Below are 26,792 nucleotides of genomic sequence, written 5' to 3' on the forward strand. Positions count from 1 at the left end.
CATGTACATCGTCACAGCAGTCCCTTTGGAAACCCGCTCCTGAGTGCTGGTGGATTACAAGACCAAGTTCACGCATCGAAGAAATGAAGAAATTGGACCTCAGAAGGCATTATCCTTGAAAGCAGAAGCTCCAAGTCCGCGCACACGCCCCGAATATGCACCTCAGCGCTGACCAACCGCGCCATTCACCCCCTGCCTGTCCATACCACCCTCGCAGGAACCGAAGGCGATCTCTAATGAAGACGGGAGTCCCACGACCACGACTGAGTTTGTGTGGCCGCGCACGCCGGGGCTGAGAGACTGTGCGCACGGCGCGTGTACGCGGGGCCGCGCACGCCGGGGCTGAGAGACTGTGCGCACGGCGCGTGTACGCGGGGCCGCGCACGCCGGGGCGGAGCGGGGCAGCTGGGCCGCCATGTTGGCGGTGGCCTCATATTTATAAAATTTTTAGTTGGGGTGCAGACGCTGAATAGTTTCGGAGTGGATTTCGGAAAAGCAAACAGGAACGAGTTAGTGGTGACGGAGGGGTGGGGTAGCCGTCGGCCGTGAGGAAATGAAAGAAATGTCAGCGTAAGTGGCGGCTCCGTCGGGGTCGGCGTGGGTCCGCGCGAGGATTTCCGACTGTTGGGAAATGTCTCAGGTCGTCGGTGAGGCCTTAGCGCCGGCCTCATCTCCCTGTTACAGCCTGGCCATGGCTCTTTAATGGGAGACGGGGCTGTGTGGGTGGTGATCCATATCTTCCGCTGGAAGTTAGGCCTCCTCCTCTAAGCAAGTCCAGGACTTTAACCGATAGGCCTTGACCTCCCACCTCTGTCCCATCCCCTGCTCCAGCCCTGTTTGCACAGGACGGGAAACAGTGCTGCTCTATGCAGCAACCGCTATTTAGGCAGTTTAGTTTATTCAAGTGTGTGAAAATCAGCAATAGAAAGATAGATAACGTTTAAAACAGTATTAATGCAGTGTTCAAAACGCTATTTGCTGAGCCGCTTAGCAATTATGTTGATTTACTTAAAGGAAATTATCTCTTAACTTTTCGATTATATTGGGAATGGTTGGAAACTGTTAAGGACATCTTTAACCAAAGACGGACAACCTTTTTTGAAATAATTTTAAATAGTCGCACTTTGTGTGCCTATTCTGTTTGCATTGGAAATCATGTGTTATATCAAATCTCTTTTTGATCCAAATACTTTATATAACTGCAGACTTTTGATGTCCAATGGCGGAGTTCTGTCTCCCGAATCTTTGACTGCACTACTAAACTCAGGGTTAGTATACTTTATTTCCAGGAAGCAATCGTTTAAGGGATGGAGAATATTTTAAAAATAACTTCTCTTAATGTTTCAGACAAAAAGCTTTTTGCTATTTCCATTACATGCAGCATTTAGAAAAAAACTTGTGACAAATTCTTTTGGGATACTGATCAAACTGAAATTTTCTTTTTGTTCATGAATTGAACAAGTCTTAAAGGTTTACTTCTGGACTCATTGTACGTGTCGTTTGCATGTAGTGAAATTGTACAATTTCAGTTTCTTTTTTATAGGCTTTATTTTTAATAACTTAAAGTTCACAGGATTCAAGAGTCCATTTATGCAGTACATGAACCACTGAAACATAAGTGCAAGTTTTGCCTTGTTCTGAAGTATGTGTTGATTTGCTCTTTTCAAGTTGTTTAATTGGCAGCATAGTTGAGGGGAATTTGATCAATTTTCTTGAAAGCTGAAATAACTTGTCTCAAACAATATAATCTGTTCTTCATTTTAGTTTTCAGATTTTTTAATCCTTTTATTTTAAGACTCAAACTTCAAGCATAACGTTTTAATTGATGATAGAAATTAGTGTTGCTTGTAAAGAACATGTTCTTGTGACGTTTTTTCAGTTGATGTAAATGTATCTGCACTGCAGCTGCTTTGCCAGATAATATGCACTACACAAGCATTATACCATTGATTGGTGTTTCGAAGGTATAGTGGATATTGGTTGTAATGGAAAAGGCAACTGGAAATCTAGATTTGTGGTGGACTGAGAAGTATACCTGTGTTCTTTATCAAGCTTTAACTGATAAGAAGTATACATTTTACTGAAATGAAGCATTTATGTTTTGTGCACTGTTTGGATCTAAGCTTAATGTAGCTTGGCGGTTCAACAGTTTTTTACATTTAGTTGTTGCATTTTAAAAATCAGTTTGGAAGTGTTTTTAATTTCACGTAATGTAAGTAGACCATCCCCGCAGGTTCTATGCCAAGTTAGCTACCTCATAGGTCTTTTGTTAAGTCTGCCAATGTGATCTCTGCAGGTGCTAGACAACTTGTCTCTGGCATACATGATTTGATGTGCTTGAATTAAGCTTACAATTCCTTCAAGGGTCAACTTTGCTAACTCTGCAATTGTTCCCATTCCCCAATACTGTAACCACCACACCTTCCCCTAGCATATTGTTGATGCCGATATATATATAGCAATTGTGTACATCTGGCAAAATGGGATAACCTTCTGAATGGGCAATTAATATGTATTTAGGATCTCAAGACCAAAGCAGATTAAAAGCAAGAAGGGAATGGAATATAAGGGGTAAGGGAGCAAGCATTTTATGGTTGGGAGTAGTACTGAGATTTGCAGGGCTGATAAAGAATCCCTGGTGAGGGTGATGCGAGTTTGTGGAAGGGTTTATTGAAAATTTAAGTTACTTTACACTTGACTTTCCAGAATTGACGGACATACATTGGATTTTGCTACAAATATGTTGCATATAATTTGGTGTTTATGTGTGATCCCCAAGGCTAACTAGTAGAAAATAAAATTAGGGGGATTAGGCCAAATTGCCCGTTGCCATGCTGTATGACCACTCATCAATGTTGCCCAGCTCTCGAGCAGCCACGGTGTTTGCAATTTATAGATCCTGGAACTGTACAGCACAAGAACAGACCCTTCAGTTCATGATACCAGTGTCAAACGGGATGCAAAATTAAGCAAGATCTCTTCTGCCTATATATAATCCATATTCCAGCAATTTCATGCACATATGTAAAAGCTGCTTAAACGTCCCATTATATTTGCCTCCACCACCATCCCAAGCAACACGTTCCAAACACCCACCATTCAGTCTTTTTAAGAAAAAAAAATTTGCCCTGCACCTCACCTTAAATGAATATCCATTGCATAACTAGAGCTGTAATAGGACTTTAAACTATAGGACTGATGGTTTCAACAGTTTGGAAAAGTATGGATAAAGTTAAAGGGAAGGGAAGTGCAGAAGAGGTTACTGAAGTCTAGAATAAACTCTTGTGTCCAATCAGTTTAGAAGAGATAAAAGATTAACTTCACGGTACTGGGAGACAAAATTGAGAAGGATAGTGAATGCAGGACTGAAGGTGTCATATTTGAACGCAGACAGTATATGAAAGTAGATGTGCTTAGGAATTGGCAGGTATGCGGTTGTTGACATCACGGAGTTGTGGTTGAAGGACAATCACAGGCAGAGGCTAAATGTCCAAGAATCCATATCCTTCAAAAAGACAGGCTGGTGGCTTATTTGGTTAGAAAACAAGACATAGGTCAGAAAATATAAAATCCTTGTGGGTAGAGTTAAGAAACTGCCAGGATTAAAAAAGAGCAACATATTCAAAATGCTGGAGGAACTCGGCAAGTTAGGCAGCATCTGTGGAAAGGAATAAACATCCAACTTTTCAGGATAAGGCCCTTCAAGGAAAGATGGTAAGTCGCAGGTGATAGGTTAGACTTTCAGGTAAAAGACCATAGTTAGAATTGGATATAAGACCTCTGAATTATATCCAGGATGTGGGGTGCAAATTATAATGAGAGGTAGAAAACGTAAAAAAAGGGCAATGTTACAATAGTTATGGGGTGAGGGGATTTCTCTATGCAGGAAGATTGGAACAATCAGCTTGGTACTGGATCCCAAGAGAAGGAATTTGTAGAATGCCTACGGGTTTAGATTTTTAGAGCAGCTTGTAGCCAAGCTCACTAGAGAAAAGGCAGTTCTGAATTTGGTGTTGTGCAATGAACCAGATTTGATTAGGGAGCTTAAGTTAAAGGCATCCTGAGGAGCCAGTGATCACAATGTGATAGAACTCACTTTACAATTTGACAGGGATGTATTGGTAGCACAGTTGAGTATGGGTAATTATAGAAACATGAGAGGGGATCAAGCCAAAGCTGATTGAAAGGAGACACTAGTGGTGATTATGGTAGAGCAGCAGTGGCTGAAGTTTCTTGGAGTAATTTGAAGACACAGGATGAGGCTTACACAGGAAGTTAGAGACGCCATAAAAGCAAAAGAGAAGGCATAAAAAAATTAGTGGGAAGCTAGTGGTTTAGAAAGCTTTTGAAAACCAACGGAAAGCAACTTATAAGCAGGGTAAAATGAAATATGAAGGTAAACTAACCAATAATATAAAAGAGGATACCAAAAAGCTTTTCCAATTATATAAAGAATAAAATGGAGGCAAGAATGGACCTTGGAAAGATGAAAAGTGACACTGGACTGGTAGTAATGCGGAGCAAAGAAAACTGAATAAGTATTTTGAATTAGTCTTTACTGTGGAAGCATTCACACAAGAAATTCAAGAGTGTCAGGCGGGGTAGGGTACAGAAGTGAGTGTAGTTCCTATTATTAAGCAGAAGGTTTCGAGAAGTTGAAAGGTTTGAAGGTGGATAAATAACTTTCACTAGATGGACTACACACCCAGGATTTTGAAAAAGGTAGCTGAAGAGTTTGGGAGGCATAAGTCGTGATCTTTCAATAATTGTTGGATTCTGGAGGACTGGAAAATTGCAAATGTTAAATTGTGTTACTCCACTCTTTAAGTAGGGAGGGAAGCAAAAGGCAGGAAATTATAGGCCAGTTACCCTGACTTCAATGGTTGTTAAGATAGTGGAGTCCATTATTAAGGATGAGGTTTCAGGGTACTTGGAGATGCAAGATAAAAATAGGCCGAAGTCAGCATAGTTTTCTTAAGATGAAATTCTGTGTGACAGATCTGTTGGAACTCTGTCAGAAATAGCAGACAGGATGGACAAAGGAGAGTCCGTGGATGTTGTTTACTTGGATTTTCAGAAGACCTTTGGCAAGGTGCAACACATGAGGCTGCTTAACAAGATAAGAACCCCTGGTATAGGAAAGATACTAGCATATGTAGAAGATTGGCTGACTGGCAGAAGTCAAAGAGTGAGAATAAAAGGAGCCTTTTCTGGCTGGCTGCTTGTGACTGGCAATGTTCCACAGGAGTTGGTGTTGGGGCTTTATATGTAAGTGACCTGAATGACAGAATTGATGGCTTTCTGGCCATGTTTGCAGACAATACAAAGATGGGTGGAGGGGCAAGAAATGCTCAGGAAACAGAGGTTACAGAAGGATTTGAACAGATGAGGAGAAGCAAAATAAACAAAATGCTGGAAGAACTCAGCAGGTCAGGCAGCATCCATAAATATTAATAAACAATCAATGTTTTGGGCCAAATCCATTCTTTAGGACTGGAAAGGAAGGGGGAAGATGCTAGAATAAAAAGGAGGGGGGAGTTATAGCCAGATGGTGATAGGTGAAGCCAGGTGGCTGCGAAAGGTAAAGGCTGGAGTTAAGAATCTGAGAGGAGAGTGTACCATAGGAGAAAGGGCAGGAAGCGAGGCACCATGGAGAGTTGATGGTGAGAAGAGGTAAGAGGCCAGAGTGGGGAACAGAAGAAGAGGCGAGGGAATTTTTTTTAACTGGAAAGAGGATTCAATATTTATGTCATCAGATTGATGGCTATCCAGACAGAATATAAGCATAAGAGGAGGCTGTGGACCAACATGTTGGAATGGGAATTATAATGTTGGGCCACTGGGAAGTTCTGCTTTTGGTAGATAGAGCTTGGGTGTTAAGAGATGGAGAATGGGCAAAGATAAAAAAAATACAGTGTAGGGAAGTGTATAGCCATGCACTTTGGTAGAAGAAACAAAGGCATAGACTATTACTGAACAGGGAGAAAATTCAAAAATTAGTGCAAAGGGGCTTGGGAGTCCTAGTGTAATATGCCTTAAAGGTTAATTTTCAGGATGAATTAGCAGTAAGGTAGGCAAAAGCAAGGTTAGCATTCATTTTATGAAGACTACAATATAAAAGCAAAGATGTAATGCTCTATGAGGCATTGTTCAGACCACATTTGGGGTATTGTAAGCATTTTCAGATTCTATATTTGAGGAAAGGTGTGTTAGCATTGGAGAGGTCTAGAGTTGGTTTATAAGAATGATGCCAGTAATGAAAAGATTAATGTATGAGGAGCATTTGATTCCTCTGGGGTTTACTAAAGTGAGCAGGATGTCATTGAAATTTTGAAAAGCCTGGATAAAGTGGGAATGTAGAGGATGTTTCCAATAGTGGGAAAGTCTAGGACTAGAGTGTACAGCCTAGTAATAGGAGGTGTCCCTTTAGAACAGGGATGAGAATTAATTTATTTAGCTATAGAATGGTAGCCAAATGTGGAGTCATTGGATATATTTAAAGCAGAGGTTGATAAGTTCTTGATTAGTAAAGGCATCAAAGGTTATGAAGAGAATGGGCTTGAGAAGGAAAGTAAATCAGCCGTAATGGAACACTGAGCAGACTCCATGGGCCGAATGGCCTAATTCTACTCTTCTGTCTTATGGTCTCTGGTATTAGACCTGTCAACCTTGCAAATAAGATAGGTTTGATTAGCTTTATTTGTCACATGCTCATCGAAAAATTGAAACATATAGTGAAATGCATTATTTTGTATCAGTGACCAACTAAGTCCAAGATGTGCTGGGCTGCCCATTAGTGTCACCATGCTTACAGCACCAACATAGCATGCCCACAACCTACCCTTACTAGTTGCTTGTTAGTTCGAGTGTAGGAGGAAACCGAAGCACCTGAGGGAAACCCACGTGGTCACAGAGAGAACATACAAACTCCTTAGAGACAGCAACAGGAATTCCATCTCAATCTTACAGCAGCCGCTATAAAGCATTACGCTAACCACTACACTCCTATCAGTAGTCTGTCTATGCCTCTATAATCTTATAAACCTCTATCAGATCTCCACTCAGCCTCCAGCACTACAGAGAAGACAACTCCAGTTTATCCAACCTCTCCTTATAGCATATATCCTCTAATCCTGGCAGCATCCTGATAAACTACTTCTGTGCCATTTCCAGCCTTTATGTTCTTCCTGTTGGGGGGTGTACAGAATTGCACCCAGAGCTTTTAAGTGCAACCTCACTGAAGTTTTATATAGCTCCAACATGACTTCCATACTTAGTACTCAGTGCCCTGCCCAATGAAGTCAAACATGCCATATGCATTTTTTTGATGTCCTATTTACTTCATGGATGCTTCCAAGGAGCTATGGGCAATAGACCCCAAGATCTCTTTATACATCAGTAGTTGTGCTATTAACTGTTACATTTGACTTCCCCAAGTAAAACACATCACGCTTGCTTAGATTAATATCCATCTGTCATTTTGTTGTCCATTTCTGTTACTAATGTGTGTCTTCTTACAAACTCTATACTGTCCAGGATTCCACCAATATGTATTGTCTGCAGAACCACTAATTCAACCATCCACATTTTCATCTAATAATTTTTGTATATTATATCACAAGCAATCAAGGCCCTAGCACCTATCCCTGGTCACAGTCCTACAGCCAGAATTGGAATTAAATTAATGGGAAGTGGAATTAAAATGGATGGTTCCTGGGAGATCCCTCTTTTTCTGAGATACAGCGCGTACCCATATACTATGTCCGGCGCTCAGAATCCACCAGAATCCTACAGCCCTTTTGCCACTCCCCTCTTTCTCTTGTGCAAGCCTATTCTGAGTCAAAGCTGCCAAGTCACTATAGATCTCATGGAGCAACACACAAAATGCTGGAGGAACTCAGCAGGCCGGGCAGCATCTATAGAAAAAGTACAGTTGGAATTTCAGGCCGAAACCCTTCGGCAGGACTGGAGAAAGAAAGTTGAGTAGATTTTAAAGGTGGGGGGAGGGGAGAGAAATACAAAGTAATAGGTGAAACTTGAAGGGGGAGGGATGAAGTGAAGAGTTGGAAAATTGATTTGTGAAAGAAATACAGGGTTTGAGATGGCGGAGTCTGATAGAAGAGGACAGAAGGCCATGGAAGAGAGAAAAGTGGGGGTGGGGGAGCCAATGGGTGGGCAAGTAGATGAGGTGAGAGATGGAAAATGGAGAAGGGGAGAGTTGTGGGGGGCATTACCAGAAGTTTGAGAAATCGATGTTTATGCCATCGTGTTGAAGGCTAACCAAACAATATAAGGTGCTTTCCTGCAACAGTGAAGTGTCATGAAGTGCATCATGAAGTGTGCCCTCATCATGATGGTGGAGGAGGCTGTGGATGGACATAATAGGATTGGGAAGTGGAATTAAAATGTGTGGCGCTCTGGGAGATACCACCTGTTCTAGTGGACAGAGCATAGGTGCTTGGCAAAACAGTCTTTCAATCTGCGTCGGGACTCACCAATATACAGAAGGCAACACCAGGAGCGCCGGACATAGTATATGGGTACGTGCTGTATCTCAGAAAAAGAGGGATCTCCCAGGAACCATCCATTTTAATTCCACTTCCCATTCTGATATGTCTATCCATGGCCTCCTCCACTGTTGTGATGAGGCCACACTTGGGTTGGAGGAACAACATGTATTCCATTTGGGTAGCCACCAACCTGTTAGCATGAGCATTGATATCTCAAACTTCTGGTAATGCTCCCAGCTCCCTCTCCTTCACCATTTCCCATCCCCTTTTCCCTCTCTCACCTTATCACCTTGCCTGCCCATCACTTCCCTCTGATGCTCCTCTTTACCCCCTCCTTTCTCCCTTCTGTGGCCTTCTGTCTCTTTCATCAATCAGCTTCCTAGCTCTTTACTTCATCCCTCCCTTCCAGGTTTCACCTATCACCTTGTTTCCCTCTCCCACCTCTTAAATTTACTCCTCTGCTTTTCCTCCAGTCCTGCTGAAAGGTTCTCTTTTCCATAGATGCTGCCTGGCCTGCTGAGTTCCTCCAGCATTTTGTGTGAGTTGCTCGGATTTCCAGCCTCTGCAGATTTTCTCTTGTTTGTGAATGGATCTCATGAAGCTTAATTTTTGGATCAACCTACCATAAGGGACCTTGTCAAATATCCCATGCACATTATGTAGTCTTATATGTGGACATTCTATCCTATCTAGTGCAATTGAATTCTTGACTAGATTTTGAGCAGGGAGGCTTGCACATTCCAAATCTTGAGGTTGGTAGATTTATTTTTTGTCATTTAAACATGGTGTATGTCACATGTATAATTAGACCAGATTCATACCACAGTCATAGATTTATAGAATCAGTGTCATAGAGTACTGCAACACAGAAATGGTCTATATCTATTCTGTGCCAAAATGTTACTCTTAGTCCCATTGACCCCTACCTGGACCATAGCCCTCCATGCTCCTTCCATCCATGTACTTATTCATACCTCCTGAATATTGCAGTTGAGCCTATAGCCACCACTTCTGCGGCCTGCTGGTTCCACACTTGCATTACTTTCTAAGTGAAGGAGATCCCCCTCAGGTTCCCCTTAAATATTTCACCATTCATCCCTTAACCTGTAACCTCTAGTTATAGTCTCATTCAACCTCTGGAAAAAGTCTGCTTGCATTTGCTCTTATCTATATCCCTCATAAGTTTGTATACTGCCATCAATCTTTCCTCTTCTACGCTTCAAGGAGTAAAATCCTAACCTATGCAACTCAGATTCTCAAGCTCCAGCAACATCCTTGTAAATTTTCCCTGTACTCTTTCAATCTTATTTACATCTTTCCTGTAGGTAGATGCAGAACTTCATACAATAGTCCAAATTTCTCCTTGAGCTACTTTGATGTAACATCCCAACTCCTATACTCAGTACTCTGACTATGAGGGCCAGAAATCTCTTTATGGCTTATCGAACTGTGATGCCATTTTCAAGGAATTAAGGAGCTGATTTCCCAGATCTCTCTGTTCTATCACACTCCTCAGTACCCTACCCTTCACTGTGTATGTCTTGAGGCAAATTAGAGTGGACAAGTCCCCATGGCCTAACAAGGTGTCCCTTCAGACCTTGTGGGAGGCTAGTACAGAAATTGCAGGGGTCCTGGCAGAGTTATTTAAAATATCCTTAGCTGGAGGTGAGAGCAAAAGGATTCCAAATGTTGTTCTGTTGTTTGCAAAAGGCTCTAAGAATAAGCTGAGAAATTATTCAGACTGTTGAAACTGATAACGATGTTATCTCATTCCTTAGTTTGTTTATCAAAGACAAAAGCAAGAGAATTGGATTCCTTTGAAGTACAGGTTGTGAACATCTTTTCACTTTTTATGTATTTGGTTTTCTTTAGAAAACTCTTGCAGCCAGAATCTGTGAATTTGTTGCTTATGGAGTTCTTTTCCTAATGATCAACCATACAACTATCATGTGATATTTGGAACATAGAACAGGAACAGCATTTTTACATGCTGAACTAATTAAACTAGTAATTACAAGCTTACTAAACTAGTCCATTCTGCATACAAAACTCCATCACTCCATATCCATGTACCTATCTAACAACCACTACCAATATTGGTTTTTATTTAGTGATACAGCCCGAAATAGGACCATCCAGCTCTTCGAGACAGCGCCCAGCAAACCCCAACAACCCCGATTTAACCCTAACCTAATCACAGGACAATTTACAATGATCATTGAACTTACCTGGTACATGGATGTACTGTGGGAGGAAACCCATGCATTCCACAGGGACAACCGACAGAGACGCTCAGAGGATGCCAGGATTGAACTCCAAACTCTGTCCTGAGCTGTAATAGTGTTGTGCTAATTTATACCAACTCACTGAGCAATTCTGTCTCCCATGGAGACCTTGTCCTCTCCCAGGTACCCATAAGCTCCACAGTGATGACTTATTATCCCCCTTTTTCCACTTGAGATTATATGTAGTAGCCAACTAACATACCAACACATCTTTGGATCTCCATTTCCAAAAAGACAATGTTCCCTTGAAATTTAAAGGCCTTCCGTGAAATTCAGTGTTTGTCATTGCTGAGACCCTCAATGTCAATATCACCGCTGACCATAAATACAGCTGGAACAGTGACATAAACTCAGCATCTTCTGGCAATTGACTTATTGTCCTGACAACCCAAGACCTTTCTGTTATCTATAAGGCACAAGCAAGGAATGTGATAGAATGCTCTCCCCTTTCCTGAGTGAATTGGGCAATGTCAACTCGTCATACAACATGGAAATATCTTTACTGACTTGTGTTGCTCAGTAAGCTTGTCTCATCTATTTACGGTTGGCCATCACTCTCTAAACCTCTCTGATCCATTTACGTACCTAGACGGCTTTTAAGTGTTGTTAATATTTCGAGCTCAAACCACTTTCTGGCAATACACTTCTTAAGGCAATCCCCTTTGTGTTAGGAAGCGTTCCCCGATGTTCATTTTACATCTCTTGCCTCTGATCTTAAATGCTTGTTTGTAGCACACCCTCCCTGGGAAAGAGATTCTACCTTTGCCTTATTATCACTTTAAATTTCTGTATGCCTCTGTCAGTTCAGTGAAGCTGCCTGCTTGATTGGCACTCTATCAAAGACCCTGTCTCCATCACTGCTGCAGTGTGAACCATCTGCAAACTGCACTTGGCTACCCATCCAAGCAACTCCAACAGGATGTCCAGAACCTGTGACCTCCACCTCAAAGGAGGACAGTATTTGGTATTACATTAATATTTTTAATTTGTTTTAGCATTTTAAGAAACTTTGCATTGAAGAACTGAAACGTTTAAAGCAATCTTTTATCTTGTTTATATTAATGCAGTGACTTGGATGGGAAAAATGCATCGTTCATGATGTTGAATGGAGAACATTATAGTCAAATGTGTTAAGAAGGTTTAGCCTGGTGTGAAGGGGAAGAATGCTTTTTGCCAACAGCAAGAAGTATGAAGTAGTATGTGATAGATCAATGTATATGAGTAACGGATACTGTATTGAGAAGTTTCTCATTTTTAAGTATGGCACTACTGTGTTATCTAAAGTCGACAGTTGTCACTTTTTTAATGTCTGATATTGATAGGAATCTGAAGCAGTTGAGATTTTGGAACAGAAACAAATTTGATTTCTAGAAATTGAAGCTATACTAGGTTTGTAATCAATTTTGAAAATTGTATTTGCACAGATGAAATGCTACCATTTGCTGTATTGCCCATTCTTAACATTGATGCATTTCATATTACAATAGGTAATGAAATTTTTACTTTTTGCAGCAATAATGTTATGCTGGGGCATCGTCCTCAGCAGACCCAGAAGCATTACGGGATCACTTCTCCAATTAGTCTTGCCTATCCCAAAGATGTAGATGATATTTCTACTCAGAGGTTGATTGAAGCTTTGAAACCATTTGGAGTATTTGAAGAGGAAGAGGAATTAAACCACAGGTTGGTAATATTAAGATCATTCTTATTGGCTTATTTACTATTTTGTTTCTCATTGAATAATTTTAATGCATTCTTTTCATATTTCAGATTAGTTGTTTTGGGAAAATTAAACAATTTGGTTAAAGAATGGATAGCAGAGATCAGCGAAACAAAGGTAATATTCTTGTAAAAATGTACGCTGGATTCCAATTAATTGAGATATGTCGGGACAGGTCCATTTAGGCCCAATTAAGGGCTGACCCAATTTGCCATGGTTTCATGGAAATCGTGTTTTTTTTAAAAGCTAAGCTACCATTTAAATGAGTAACAAATTATGTATTTAAATCAAATACAGAATAAATTTAAAATCTACCAATACCATTGCGATACTATATAAACTGTATTTGTTCCTATTAGTTACTGGCAGAGGAATTCAACTTGTATGTGTTGCGTGTTCTTTTGACTGTAAAATCAACAAAATTAGTGTACCTGCCTATTGTAGCTAATGGACAGCCTTCATATAATGTTTTCAATGATTGCAACTTGCAGGTCTTCACTTTCGATGTAACATTCAAAATGATTGTCAATATCTTAATTCTTTGTAGTTTCTAACCTGTTGAAGTAGTGAACTTGTTTCATTTTTGGTCCTAGGTATTTCTGGCATCTCCCAACCTGAATGCAAAACAGTTCTGAATTGTCTTACAGCTCATTTCTTGCCAACTGTTAGTAACAGTAATCAGTGCTTTTTGAACATGAACAAACGCACAACTGACACTGTTCACTCCAAGCACAATGTAGTGTCTAACGTCACACAAGTGCACACAACTTAGAAACTGTTTGGCAACATTCTCCTGTCCCAATTAAAGTAGTGTGGTGTCCCAAAATAAATAAAGGGAATCCCAGCTATTTTCTCAATTAGATTTTGTTCTTAAGAGTTGTCCCAAGTAAACAGCTGTCCCAGTTATTTGGAATCAGCTGGTATTTGTAAATAGGAAAAAAGTCATGGCTTGTTAACAATAGTATCTCAATTTTTTCAAGGAAATCCTCACTTGTAGCTAATGTAAATTATGTAATATTCTGCTTTTGTATTGGAATTGTGATGTAAGTCTGTGTTTGTAGTAATTTCATGTATTATGCTTCTGCATAAGTCAGTATAAGATCTGAATATTTTGAGAAAAGTAGCATTGAGATCTCTTGCTAGTCATTTCTTAATGGCAACTTGAACATTCTAGAGAATATTGAGATTTTGAATAGTTATTATGCTTTAGCAGTTTTTAAATGTTAATATTTGTGTTTCAAGAGGAACATGACCAATTGAATGGGAGTCACGTTTAGAAGTGTATAGAATTTATAATTTTTAAGACTCTTGTATTTAATGTAGAAGGGCTCCTGCAGCCCAATAGTCACCTAACATGTTTAAAAGTCTTGTGTTTAAACCAAAAGATATTTAGCTGTTACTGTATTTTATTGAGGAGAGATTAAATAAAATACAGTAAAGTGTAGGAACTGTTGTGCTAACTAGTTGAACTTTTTTTTAATTTCCAGAATCTACCATCGTCGGTTGTAGTAAATGTTGGTGGGAAAATATTTACGTTTGGCTCATACCGACTAGGAGTGCATACAAAAGGTATATATAAATGAAATTTCTTCTGATGTAATTTATTTGTATAAATGCTTTCTGTCATTTTCAAATTTGCTAATCTGAAATTATAGCTCCTTCTTTGACTCTTAATATTTTGCAGGTGCTGATATTGATGCATTATGTGTTGCTCCGCGTCATGTAGAAAGGAGTGATTTTTTTCAATCCTTCTTTGAAAAGCTGAAGCAACAAGAAGGAATCAAGGATCTGAGGGTAATATATCACATATAATTTTGTACCATCAGCTTTTTCCATACTGCTATTGTACAGGTTATTATAAAATTTTGTTGTTTCTGCTTGTCTATGGTTGGTTTATTTCACACTACTTGTGTTATACTGAATCTGTTTTAGATTTTTAAACAATGTTAATAAGAAAACATTTATAGCCATGATACTTAGGTATGAGTCATTGACTGAAGTTTCTTTTGTCCCAAAGATGGAATGGAAATTTTTTTTTAAATGTAGGCAGATTCGGGCAGCATCTATACAAATTAATAAACAGTCAGTGTTTTGGGCTGAGGCCATTTATCAAAGGAAGAGGGCAGATGCCAGAATAAAAAGTTGGGGGGGGGGGTGGAAAGGAGGAAAGCTTGAAGGTGATAGGAAAGATAAAGGGCTGGAGAGGAAGGAATCTGATAGTGGACCACAAGACAAAGGGAAGGAGGAGGGGATCCAGGAGGTGATACTGGTGAGAAGAGAAAAAAAGGCTAGAATGGAGAATAGGAAAAAAAGGAGGGGGGGGGGAGTTTTTTTTAAACCAGAAGGAGAAATCGATGTTCATGCCACTAGGTTGGAGGCTACCCAGACAAAATATAAGGTTTAGTTCCTCCATGCTGGGGTTGCCTTCATCTTCGTACAAGAGGAGACTTTGGACTGACGTGCCAGAATGGGAATCAGAATTAAAATGTTTGGCCACCAATGAGTTCTGAGGAAGCCATATCGAGAGCACCGGACACAACAGGCAACCCCAGCAGATTCACATGCGAAGTGTTGCCTCACCTGGAAGGACTATTTGGGACCCTGAGTGGAAGTGAGGGAGGAGGTGAATGGCAGGTGTAGCACTTGGGCCACTTGCAGGGATAATTGCTGGGAGGGAGATTAATGGGGAGGGGCGAATAGACAAGGAAATCACAAGGGAGTGATCCCTGCAGAAGGTGGGGGGGGGGTAAATGCACGTTTGATGATAGGATCTCCTTTTGTGCCAAGATGAGACCACCCTCAGGGTGGAGGTGCAACACCTTGTATTCCAGCTGGGTTGCTTCCAACTTGATTGCATGAATATCAGTTTCTCCTTCCGATTTATAAAAAAAAATAATAATTCCTTTCCCCTCCCCTTTTCTGTTTTCCACTGTCCTCTTTCCTCTTCTTGCCTGTCCAAATCACCTCTTCCTGGATTCCCCCTCTTCCCTTTCTCCTATAGCCCATTCTCCTTTCCCTTCGGATTCCTTCCTCTCCAACCCTTCATTTTTGCTAGCCATCTGGCTTCACCTATCCCTTTTTAGTGATCCTCCTTCCCCTCCTCCCACACCCCCCACCCCGCCTGTGTACCAATGGAAAAAGAAACCAAGAATTACAGCAGAAGTCCTGCAGAAATCTCTTGAACTTGCTGAAGTCCCTGTTCATGTGTCCACTGTAAGAAAAACACTGAACAAGAATGGTGTTCTTGGAAGGACACCGTGGAGGATACCACTGCTCTCCAAAAAAATCATTATTGCACATCTCAAGTTTGCAAAAAGCCATCTGGATGTTCCACAATGCTTCTGGGACAATGTTCTGTTGTCAAATGAGACAAAAGTTGAACTCTTTAGCAGAAATGCAAACTGTTATGTTTGGAGGAAAAAGGGCTCTGCACACCAAAGCCTCATCCAGCTGTGAAGCATGGTGGAAGGAGCATCATGGTTGGGGGCTGCTTTGTTATCATAGGGCCTGGCAGCTTGCAATCATTGAGGGAACAATTCAAAATTGTATCAAGATATTTTACAGAAGAATGTCAAGTTAACAGTCCATCACCTGAAGCTTAATAGAAGTTGGATGATGCAACAGGACAATGATCTTAAACATGAGTGAGTCAACAGAATGGTTTAAAAAGAAAATCTGTGTTTTGGAATGGCCAAGTCAGAGTCCAGACCATAACCCAATTGAGATGTTTGGCATGATCTGAAGAGGGCTATTTATGCAAGATATCCCAGAAATATTGATGAACTGAAACAGTTTTGTATGGAGGTATGGTCTAAAATTCCTCCTCCTCATTGTGCAGGTCTGATCAGCAGCTATAGAGGCATTTGGTGGAGGTTTTTGGTGCGAAAGGAGGTTCTGCCAGTTATTAAATGTGTTCACATATTTTTTCCTGCCTAGACTGTAAATGATGAAAAAATGTGTTCAATAGAGATATGAAAAGTATAATTGTTTCTTATTAATTTAGGCAGATTCTGTTTATTATTGTGACATACATGAAGATCAGACCACATTTTATGAGTTATTAATGCAGAAAACTAGGTAATTGTAAAAGGTTCATAAACTTTCCTTGCATCTGTACTGACTTTGCTAGATAGTTAAACCAATCAAAAAATGCTATTTTTAAATTTTGGGATTTGAAAAAAAAAATGTATGTTTCTCATGATTGCTCTTGTTCATCATTTTGCAATTGTATATCCTGAACTCTGGAATTGAATTAAATATCCTAGTTTGTGCTACTTCATTTAGACTGGGAATCCAACTTGGTACATTCTGCTTGGCTCAGCTGCTATGCATTTTTTTGTCATTATTTAAGTAGGTTCCAGATCCCCTCAGATTTTGTCCCTATCTAAAGCTCTAATGGTCACAATGGAGTGTTCAATATGTCCTTAGCCAGCATAAGAACTATTGAAATCAGTGCCTTTTTTTTCACTACTGTCTGTATATCCACATCTATATTTTAATATCATCTGCACCTCTGCTTAAAAACATTAAATATATTCCCTCTTAAATTGGGGTTTTGATTCTGCTCCCTGCCATTCAGAGTTGGCCGCTGTAAATGTTTAGACTTTTGGTGATGTTTCTGTTGTGACTATCTGATGCAGTCACCTGCTACTGGAAAACTGAGCACTAGCTATTTTTATGTACTTCTATTGGAGTATCTTTCTATCCATCTGAGATGTCATTAGTGTTATCCACAGGAATACCTTAGATCTTGGTCTTTTCATCATAGTTGCTTACCAAATCATTGATTCTAAAATCCTGTTTTTTTAATCCTGATGCCTTTTAAGAGATCCAGTGGTAGAGAATTCAAAATCTTGGGATTGAATCCCAAGATTTTGGATTCTAACCCACCTGGACAAAAAAGACACATGCGTATGGATGCTGTTCATAGACTTCAGTTCAGCTTTCAACACAATCATCCCTCAGAAACTGATCGGAAAGCTGAGCCTACTGGGCCTGAACACCTCCCTCTGCAACTGGATCCTAGACTTCCTGACTGGGAGACCCCAGTCAGTCCGGATTGGGAGCAGCAACTCCATCACCATCACACTGTGCACGGGGGTCCCCCAGGGTTGTGTGCTCATTCCACTGCTGTTCTCTCTGCAGAACCACGACTGTGCTGCAACACACAGCTCGAACCACATCATCAAGTTCGCAGATGACACGACCGTGGTGGGTCTCATCAGCAGGAACGACGAGTTAGCTTACAGAGAGGAAGTAATGCGGCTAATGGACTGGTGCAGAGCCAACATCCTGTCTCTTAATGTGAACAAAACAAAAGAGATGGTTGTTGACTTCAGGAGGACACAGAGCGACCACTCCGTGTTGAACATCGATGGCTCCTCAGTAGAGATCGTTAAGAGCACCAAATTTCTTGGTGTTCACCAGGCGGAGAATCTCACCTGGTGCCTCAACACCAGCTCCATAGCAAGGAAATCCCAGCAGCGTCCCTACTTTCTGCGAAGGCTGAGGAAAGTCCATCTCCCACCCCCCATCCTCATCACATTCTACAGGGGTTGTATTGAGAGCATCCTGAGCAGCTGCATCACTGCCTGGTTCGGAAATTGCACCACCTTGGATCGCAAGACCCTGCAGCGGATAGTGAGGTCAGCTGAGAAGATCATCGGGGTCTCTCTTCTTGCCATCACGGACATTTACACTACACACTGCATCCGCAAAGGAAACAGCATTATGAAGGACCCCATGCACCCCTCATACAATCTCTTCTCCCTCCTGCCATCTGGGAAAAGGCTCCGAAGCATTCGGGCTCTCACAACCAGACTATGTAACAGTTTCTTCCCCCAAGCTATCAGACTCCTCAATACCCAGAGCCTGGACTGACACCTTGCCCTACTGTCCTGTTTATTACTTATTGCAATGCCTACACTGTTTTTGTGCACTTTACGCAGTCTGTAGGTCTGTAGCCTAGTGTAGCTTTCTCTGTTTTTTTGCGTAGTTCAGTCTAGTTTTTGTACTGTGTCACGTAACACCATGGTCCTGAAAAACATCTCATTTTTACTATGTACCAACAGTTATGGTCGAAATGACAATAAAAGTGACGACTCAGTTCCCTGCGGAGGGTGCTATACTCCAGTGGGAGAAACATAATATTTTAATTGAACATTTGGATTTTAACTGTGCTCCATGTGTTTTGAGGTTTATTTACTTCTATATTTTGGCAAATTGGTATAGACTTTAAGTGCAATCTGTGTGTGTGTGATTTCATCCATAGAGCTTGTTAATTTCTTTTGTTTCAACTTTATGCATTTGGTAAGGAGGTTGAATTGTTTTTAGGTTTAACTCAGTAATTCGGCTGTGGCATTGAAATTAGTTGGCACCTCTGTCATATTTTCCTAAATGCATCAACAGACAGATTTATAAATATAGTTGGGGGGGGGGGAAAGAGTATGAAAAATATGCAGCCCTTTTGAAATTGTCTTAGTTTACTATTTTAAAGAAATTTTTAATGTTTTACTTTGTGTGACGTTTGCACATTTTAAATTTGCAGGCAGTGGAGGATGCCTATGTTCCAGTTATCAAATTTGAACTTGATAACATTGAGGTAAAGTTGTTTTTAACAATTCAGATATATTTATTTCTAAAAGAATGCAGTTTGTTTTTATTTATTGCAGAGCTTGTTTTGCGCTGATTTATGAAGACTTTAGAGCCTGAACTTCAAATTGGGATATTAAAAACTTCAACATTAGTTTAAATGACGTTTAAGCTCACGCATCCTAATGGAAGACACCTTTGATCTAGCCAATGCTCCAGTGAACATCAGTGATTGAAAACATCCGGTAAAGGACAGATCCATAGTCAGTTTAGCAGCATGCTATAATTCAAAAGGACAATAAACCACTGAGTTTGTGTGGAAATTTTAGTTTTAAGCTGTCTGTACAATTACATTCAAGTTGTGTGCTCATACAACTTTGAGAAAATTTAACCTGATGTCCAAATTTTGGCAATTTCCAATTCTCAAAACAACTGCAGAATATTATATGTTACAGCATCATTGTGATCTATATCTCTTTTTTTTAACTTTCTCTCAGATTGATCTCGTTTTTGCTAGGCTGGCTTTACAAACCATTCCAGACAATTTAGACCTCAGAGATGATTCTCGATTGAAGAACCTTGATATTCGATGTATACGAAGTTTGAATGGTATGCAAACTACTGACTTGGTCTAACTATTAAATTCATCAGTCTCCTTTGTTTTATCAAGTATAAAAAGGATTGAAGAAATGCCTCAGCTTTGCATTCCAGTCTGCAGTAGGGGTGGTAGGCCTGTTGTCTGAATAAGTCAGCATTAAAGTCTAAACTTCTGAAGACTGTCAAACTTTCAAACTTGAAATGAATTCTTATTTTTTGTGTGATTTTTAGAAAGATCTTATTTAGGGGTTAATGCTGTTTAGTTGCAGCTGTTGCATGGTGACAGTAGTATTCAATAAGACTACCTGACTTGAATACGGTCATGATTTGGAGTTTGGGAGGAGATGGTTGAGGCAAATCTATACAATATTTTTCCTGATGGCCAATATGAAGGGGGCACTTCAAATTTGTTTCATTGTGTGAAGATGGTGATTATGGTGCTCCAAGATCCTTTGGCTGTGTTCATCCATGATGTATGAGATTGGGCTGTAAACTTGTGCCTGAAGTTTCTCTCTATTAGCTTTAGAACTTTAGCGGTACCGTGTATTTCATTGACTTTGTTCATCGGTTGAAATAAGATATTTTCATTTACTTGATGAATTAGGATGACCGGGAGATCTGAGAGCTGATTGCATCACAAGGAGTCCTATGTATTCTTGGATTGTCAGCTCTATCATGCCGTAAGGAAATTTTTAAAAAGGTTACTTTATAATCTCGGATGCACCAGCAGGTGTGATGTGAGATGGTCAAGGGCGAAGTATCAGTTGGGCTTCAAGTGGAGTTTTCCGTTCAATGAATGTTGATTTTTCGTCCTGATTTTTAATTGCTATTGTGTTCCTGGTTCGTGGCATGGTGGTCTTGGGTGTTTCTGGTTAAGTTAACTTGTCGTGATTAATAGCAATTTGCTTTATTTTCTGTGCTTATTCTGCCCGCCATCTGTTCTTTAGATCACAAGTTTTGATTGACCTTGTCCTTCAAGTGCTTGTGAAACTTCACTAGTTCTCAGTTCCAGTGGAGTTTCCATCCACTAATGCCATGTGTTTGCAATTCATTCTTTCCTAGTTCTGATTATTACCATCAACTAGTCTTAGTGGGGGGTTTTTTCCAATCGCTCTGGTTTACTTCAGGACAGTCTCACCACTGGATAAACTGCAGTTTTTGTTGATCAGAAGTTGTCAGGCTAACTGAAATGCTGTCCATTTGAACATTTTCTGATTTATACTAATGTTGTGTCAAAATTATGGATAGGTGTAATTACAGGCTAAAGAAGGATTAAAGAAAAGCACCTTAAAACAAAGTGCAAAATGTTCAACATGGAAGTGTTTTGCAGAATTCTAAACTGGTTGTTGTGTTTTTTTTAAACCATTATATATTGCTTTACATTGACAAATTTTGTATGAGCATCTTTTGTACATGCTGCATCTGATGAAACGATAAAAATTTCATTTCTGATAGGTTGCAGAGTTACAGATGAAATTCTCCATCTAGTACCAAATAAAGAGAATTTCAGACTGACTCTTAGAGCCATAAAACTGTGGGCAAAAAGTAAGTAGCTGAGATGTTGAAGTTAACTTATTCTTTAGATAGTTTTGAAAAGGAAAAATGCTGATTGTATTGTAATAATCTATCCTAGGGCGTGGAATATACTCTAATATGCTTGGATTCCTTGGTGGTGTATCATGGGCTATGCTTGTAGCAAGAACCTGTCAGTTGTACCCTAATGCCGTTGCATCCACTTTAGTCCACAAATTTTTTCTAGTCTTTTCGAAATGGTGAGTTAAGACTTAAAAGTTGTAGTGATGTTCTAATAATTTCAAAGCTGCTTCATTTTCAGGAAATTGAGTTGCAAAACTTTTTTGGATATAGCTTGCACAATTTTTTTTTTAAAGTCTGATAGTATACTTGAGATTGGGATCACAACACTGGCAGATTTCTTGGACTGTATTAAACCCCAACATTCAAATTCACATTTTTTTCAGATGTTACATAATTATAATTAAAATTTATGGTAAAACCTAAGAGCTTAAAGAAAACTCACGATCTGGTCTGTTTAGTGTAGCATGAGAAACATCACCTGGTGAGCCAAATGCCAAACCACTGGAAAATCCAAATAGCAGATCAAGAGTTTAGCTAAAATAGCAATTAAACTATAGTAAATGCTCAAATGAAAGTTTACATCAGGCTAACTTGAAATAGCATGAGGAAATACAAATTTTGTAATTTAAATTTAACTTTTTAATATGTATCCTGAAAAGTTACAAACTTGATGGTGTGTTGCTGAGAAGTTGTTTCTTTGACTACATTTTGAATTAGAGTGCATAGTGTTAGAATAATAGTTTTGCTATTTAGGATTCAGATGGAAAATCTGTTCACTTTAGTTTTGTGACAATGAAATTCTTTAGGGACAGGCAGATTCTATTGCTGGGTTTAGCAAAGGTTTTATTTTGGCCTAATCAAATTGTTGGTATGAGACCAGTCTGGGAGAGGGAGTAGTAGCATTAGGAAATCAGGCACGATCTTCAATGACAGATCAAGCCGAGGGGTTGAATCGCCAATTTTTACTCCAGTTTCTTATTCCAGAACTTGTTGAAATTTAAGGCTAATGAAAAATGCTCATAAATTAGAATTGTAGATTAAAATTGAGAGAGTAATTTTTGGCCAAAAATCAAGTAATATATGGGGACCAATTTTACTTGGTTAAAAATAAATGTGACATTATGTGGAGAACCTAGCAGCACCTCTTTTAAAATGTTGAAGATTTATCAAACATGACTTCCCGCTCACAAAACCATGCTGACTCCTAATCAGATATTGTCTGTCCAAGTGCTGATGGATCCTGTTCTTAGAGTTCTCTGTAATAAATTCCCTACCACTGATGTCGGGCTCATCAGCCTATAGTTCCCTGGCTTGTTAATGCTACCCCTAATAAGTGGAGCAGCTTTAGCCGCCTTCCAGTCTTCGGGAACTTCAGTTGCAAATGATGAAGAAAATACTTAAGGACCTCTGCAATTTCCAATTTAGCCTCCCAGTAAGTACAAAGATGCACTTCATCACACCCTAGGGTTTTAACCACATTAAATGCTGTAAGGCAGCAAGTACTTCTTTGTGATTATGAATGTTCTATATAACATCTTCTCTTGTTTCCCTTATTTGTTAAGCAACCGTCTTTTTCTTCTCCGTAAATACAGAGGAGAAATTGTTGTTTAAAATTCCTGTGGCTCAAGATATTGGCAGCCCTGCTAATCTGTGAGGGGACTTATTCTCTCCCTAGCCATTCTTTTACTCTTAATGTAACTATAGAACTTCTTGGGAGTTCCCTTCAACCTCCCTGCCAGATCCCTCATTTTGCCCTCCTAATTTCTCTCAAGAATATTCTTAATCTTTTGTTATAGTCATCAAGGGATTTGCTCGATCCTAACCTCCAAAATCCAATGTATGCTTTATTAGTTTCCTTGATGGGAGTGTCAGTATCTCTCATCAGCCAGAGTTCCCTAAACTTACCAGATTTACCCAACACCCGAACAGGAACATGTCTCTCGGCACTTTATACCATACTCTTTAAAGCTTCCCATTTGCCAGTCATTACTTTCTGTTGAAACAGGCTTGCCTAATCAACCACTGCTAGATCCTGCCTAATTCTCCCAAGTCCTGCTCCAATTTAGGACCCTAAACTGTGAACTGGTCCCATCCTTTTCCATCATTATCATTATCTTCAAATGAAATGAATGTATGGTCACTAAAGCCAAAATGCTCCCTGACTGCCACTAATTTACTTGTGGCAAAGAGAAAAGTCCAGTATTGCACCCTCCTAAGTGATGCCTTTTATATATTGAGTCAGGAAACTTTCCTGAACATATCTCACAAATTCCACCCCACACAGGCCCTCAACACTAGGTCATCCAGTCAATACCAGAGAAATTAAAAGCTCCCACTAATGCAACTCTAACTACGCAATTTCTCTACACACCTGCTTCGGAAGTCCCTACTAACTGTTGGGTCTGGAGTGGGGTCACTATTCAGACCACTAGTGACCCTACCCTTGTTTTTACCTTCTACCCATATGGCCTCATTGGGCAAACCCTCAAGAATGTCATTTCTGTGTTCTGGCTGATAACCACTTCCCTTATCAAAAAGGCTATTTCTGCTTCCTCATTTGCCTGTACTTCTGTCACACCTGTAGCATCTGTATCCTGGAATATTGAGCTGTCAGTCCTGCCCTTCCACAGCCATGTTTTTGGTAAAGCTGTAACATCCCAATTCTCAGATCCAATCCATGCTAAGTTCATATGCCTTATCTGTTAAACCTCGTATATTGAAATAAATGCAGTTCAACTAAGTATTCTTTTTCCCTTCCTTTATTGTGCTCCTGGTTGCCCCGATTATTAAACTTGCTCTCAGTGGCTACTGCTTCATTCTGTGGCTTGTGCCTGCTCAAAGTTGCACCCTGCCATTTTCTTTTGAACCCTCCTGTGTAGTACTAACAAATTTCCTTGCAAGGTGTTGGTCCCTTCTCTAGTTCAAATGCAGCTCTTCCCTTTTGTACAATGAGTGCCTGCCCCGGGATGAGATCCCCGTGATACAAGAATGTGAATCCCTGCCCCCTGCACCATTCCTCAGCCATATATTTACCTTATATTTACCATATATTTGTTTTGCTGACTTCAGTAGTACATGTCACTGGGAATAATCCAGAAATCACTACCCTCAATGTCATGCTTCTTCACTTCTTACCTACTTCCAATGTTTGTTCTACATATGAAATTTATGGTTGAATTATGTTTACATTTGATTATAGAATTTGGAAAATGCCCATGTAATGAGGAGAATTTGCACAGAAGTTTTGTTTTCCTTTCGATGATGGTTTACCATATGAAATTCTAAAAGTAGGCAAAGGTGCTAATTTTTGCTTCCCTATACAGAATACTACTGTGGTACAATTTTCATATTCTTAATATTTCCTAATAATAAACTGCTATTCATATTGTCTAAAGATCTGTTTTGTATTATGATTGACTGAGAACTAGTATTAAAATGAAACAAGTAATCAAGTTCAAAATAAATTTATTATCAAAGTATATGAAACCATATAATACTCTGGGATTTTTTTTTGCAAGCATTCACAGTAAAACAAAGAAATACAATAGAATCAATGAAAAACTACAGAGACTGACAAACAACTGATGGGCAAAAGGAGACAGTGTGGAAATACAAAAAAATAGTTATAAGTAAATAAATAATACTGAGAACATGAGTTGCAGAGTCCTTGAAAGTAATAGGTTGTCTTCAGTGATCAATTCAGCATTGTGTTTTTGTGAGTAAAGTAATCCAAGCAGGTTCAGGAACCTGATACTTGAAAGGTAGTAATTGTTGCTGAACCTAGTGAATGGGACCCAAGGTTTCTGTTATCTTTCCAATAGTAACAGCAAGAAAAGAGCATTGCTTGGATGGAGGGGTTCATGAAGAAATAATCTAGCATTTTTGTTTGGTGGTTATACTGACCTGGATGGATGGAGGAAGACTTGTATCACTTGGATTTGGAATTGCATAAAATATAGCTCTGAAAGGTTGTCAAGACAACTTTTACCAAGTATTTTGTAAATTCTTTGAGTGTCATAAATTACAAACAAATTTAAACATTTCTACAAAATTAATAATGCCACCCATCTAACTTTTTTCACCTCATTTTAATGATGACGTGTGTTTATTTTGGTTGGAGGCTAGCAGCATTTGCCAGTGAATATGAATTTTTAGAAGTCAAAAGAGCAAGGTTACCATTGGAACAATGATAGTATTCTTTTTTAACCTGTTAAACATTTAGTTTTTAAAATGTTGCTTTTCTTTTCTAGGGAGTGGCCAAATCCAGTGTTGCTTAAACAACCAGAAGATAGCAACTTGAATCTGCCAGTTTGGGATCCACGGGTATGACTTGGCACAGTACAGAGAATTAATTTAATTTAATGTTTGTTGTATACTATTAAGTACGAAATTTTTTTTTACAGGTAAATCCATCTGACAGATACCATTTGATGCCAATAATAACTCCTGCCTATCCACAACAGAATTCCACATTTAATGTATCTTCATCAACTCGAACAATAATGGTAGAAGAGTTCAAGCAAGGTTTAGTTTTTTTATCATTCTTATTATGAAAGTTACAGAGTATAATATTCATGACTAGTTTCCTCTGGGTCACTGATATAAGTAGCAAGATTGGCAAATTAATTTGAACAATAGATTTAACTGAGCCATTTACAATTTCAGTTGAGGTACTGATCTATTATAATTCCTTGAATGTCAAAGAATTTATAGGATTGAATGCCAGCTTTTGGTCCTAGAGCTTGCTGGGTTGTGATTGAAAATATTTTTTCAAGTGAGGTGAAGGGAGGGAATCTTGATGTGTGATCTGAATTTAATATGCAATTTGAATTATCAACTGGCTGTATTCACTTCTTTGAATTTAATGCGGATATGGTATTTGAATGCAAACCGCTATGGGAGTTTGACTTTTGAGATAGAAAACTTTGAATTGTGAACTTTTACTGAAGCTAAATACTTGAGTCAAAATTAGATATTTTAAAGGAAATGTTCTGACTTAAGGTACAGTATCTTTGAAAATTTGAAATTGTGTCTCAGAAATTACATAATACAATTTACTTTTAACTTTTTTACTTGGAGCAAGAGTAATAATTTGAAGTACAGATGGTGTTGTATGTAACATCTTAGAATATAAAGTCCGAAGAATATCTTTTGTGCTAAAGATTTGGAGAGCTTGATGTTAACATTGTTGAAGGAAAACTACTTCTGAAAAGTTATAGGGATTCAATTTATTCTCCTTGGTTGTTGAGAGAAGATGGGATGGTGGGGGCATTGATCTTGAACTTTTAGTATGTACTTGTAAGTTGTGTGAGGCGCTGAAAGGCAGCAAGTGTAACATTTCTTCAACCAAAGAGATAATATTGTAACCATATAATTAGTTGAAAGTAAGCACTGAGGCATGAAATGAGGAAATTTTTAAAGCTATTTTTTGAATAAAGGGCCACCAGTGCCAGATATCACAGTGGAAAAGTTTTATTTTTGAAGGAAAGTTTA

The 26,792-nt window shown here is 39.3% G+C and overlaps 1 protein-coding gene across 5 annotated transcripts in view; it reads left to right on the plus strand.

Annotated features, from left to right (window-relative positions):
* The first annotated feature begins 365 nt into the window (after positions 1-365).
* Positions 366-26,792, plus strand: part of LOC132402911 (poly(A) polymerase gamma-like) — a 60,028-nt gene continuing 33,601 nt past the window's right edge. For 4 of the 5 annotated variants that reach the window (XM_059985997.1, XM_059985999.1, XM_059986001.1 and 1 more), the window contains exons 1-12: positions 366-570; positions 1,206-1,268; positions 12,308-12,478; positions 12,566-12,632; positions 14,003-14,084; positions 14,200-14,309; positions 19,063-19,116; positions 19,604-19,715; positions 21,159-21,248; positions 21,337-21,475; positions 25,550-25,622; positions 25,703-25,823. In XM_059985997.1, coding sequence (XP_059841980.1) covers positions 554-570; positions 1,206-1,268; positions 12,308-12,478; positions 12,566-12,632; positions 14,003-14,084; positions 14,200-14,309; positions 19,063-19,116; positions 19,604-19,715; positions 21,159-21,248; positions 21,337-21,475; positions 25,550-25,622; positions 25,703-25,823 — 1,099 coding nt within the window. In that variant the 5' untranslated portion in view covers positions 366-553. The remainder of the gene's footprint in view (positions 571-1,205; positions 1,269-12,307; positions 12,479-12,565; positions 12,633-14,002; positions 14,085-14,199; positions 14,310-19,062; positions 19,117-19,603; positions 19,716-21,158; positions 21,249-21,336; positions 21,476-25,549; positions 25,623-25,702; positions 25,824-26,792) is intronic. The other variant, XM_059985998.1, reaches the window with a different exon arrangement.

The sequence above is a fragment of the Hypanus sabinus genome, chromosome 12 (assembly GCF_030144855.1).
Source record: "Hypanus sabinus isolate sHypSab1 chromosome 12, sHypSab1.hap1, whole genome shotgun sequence".
NCBI classification, from domain to species: Eukaryota; Metazoa; Chordata; class Chondrichthyes; order Myliobatiformes; family Dasyatidae; genus Hypanus; species Hypanus sabinus.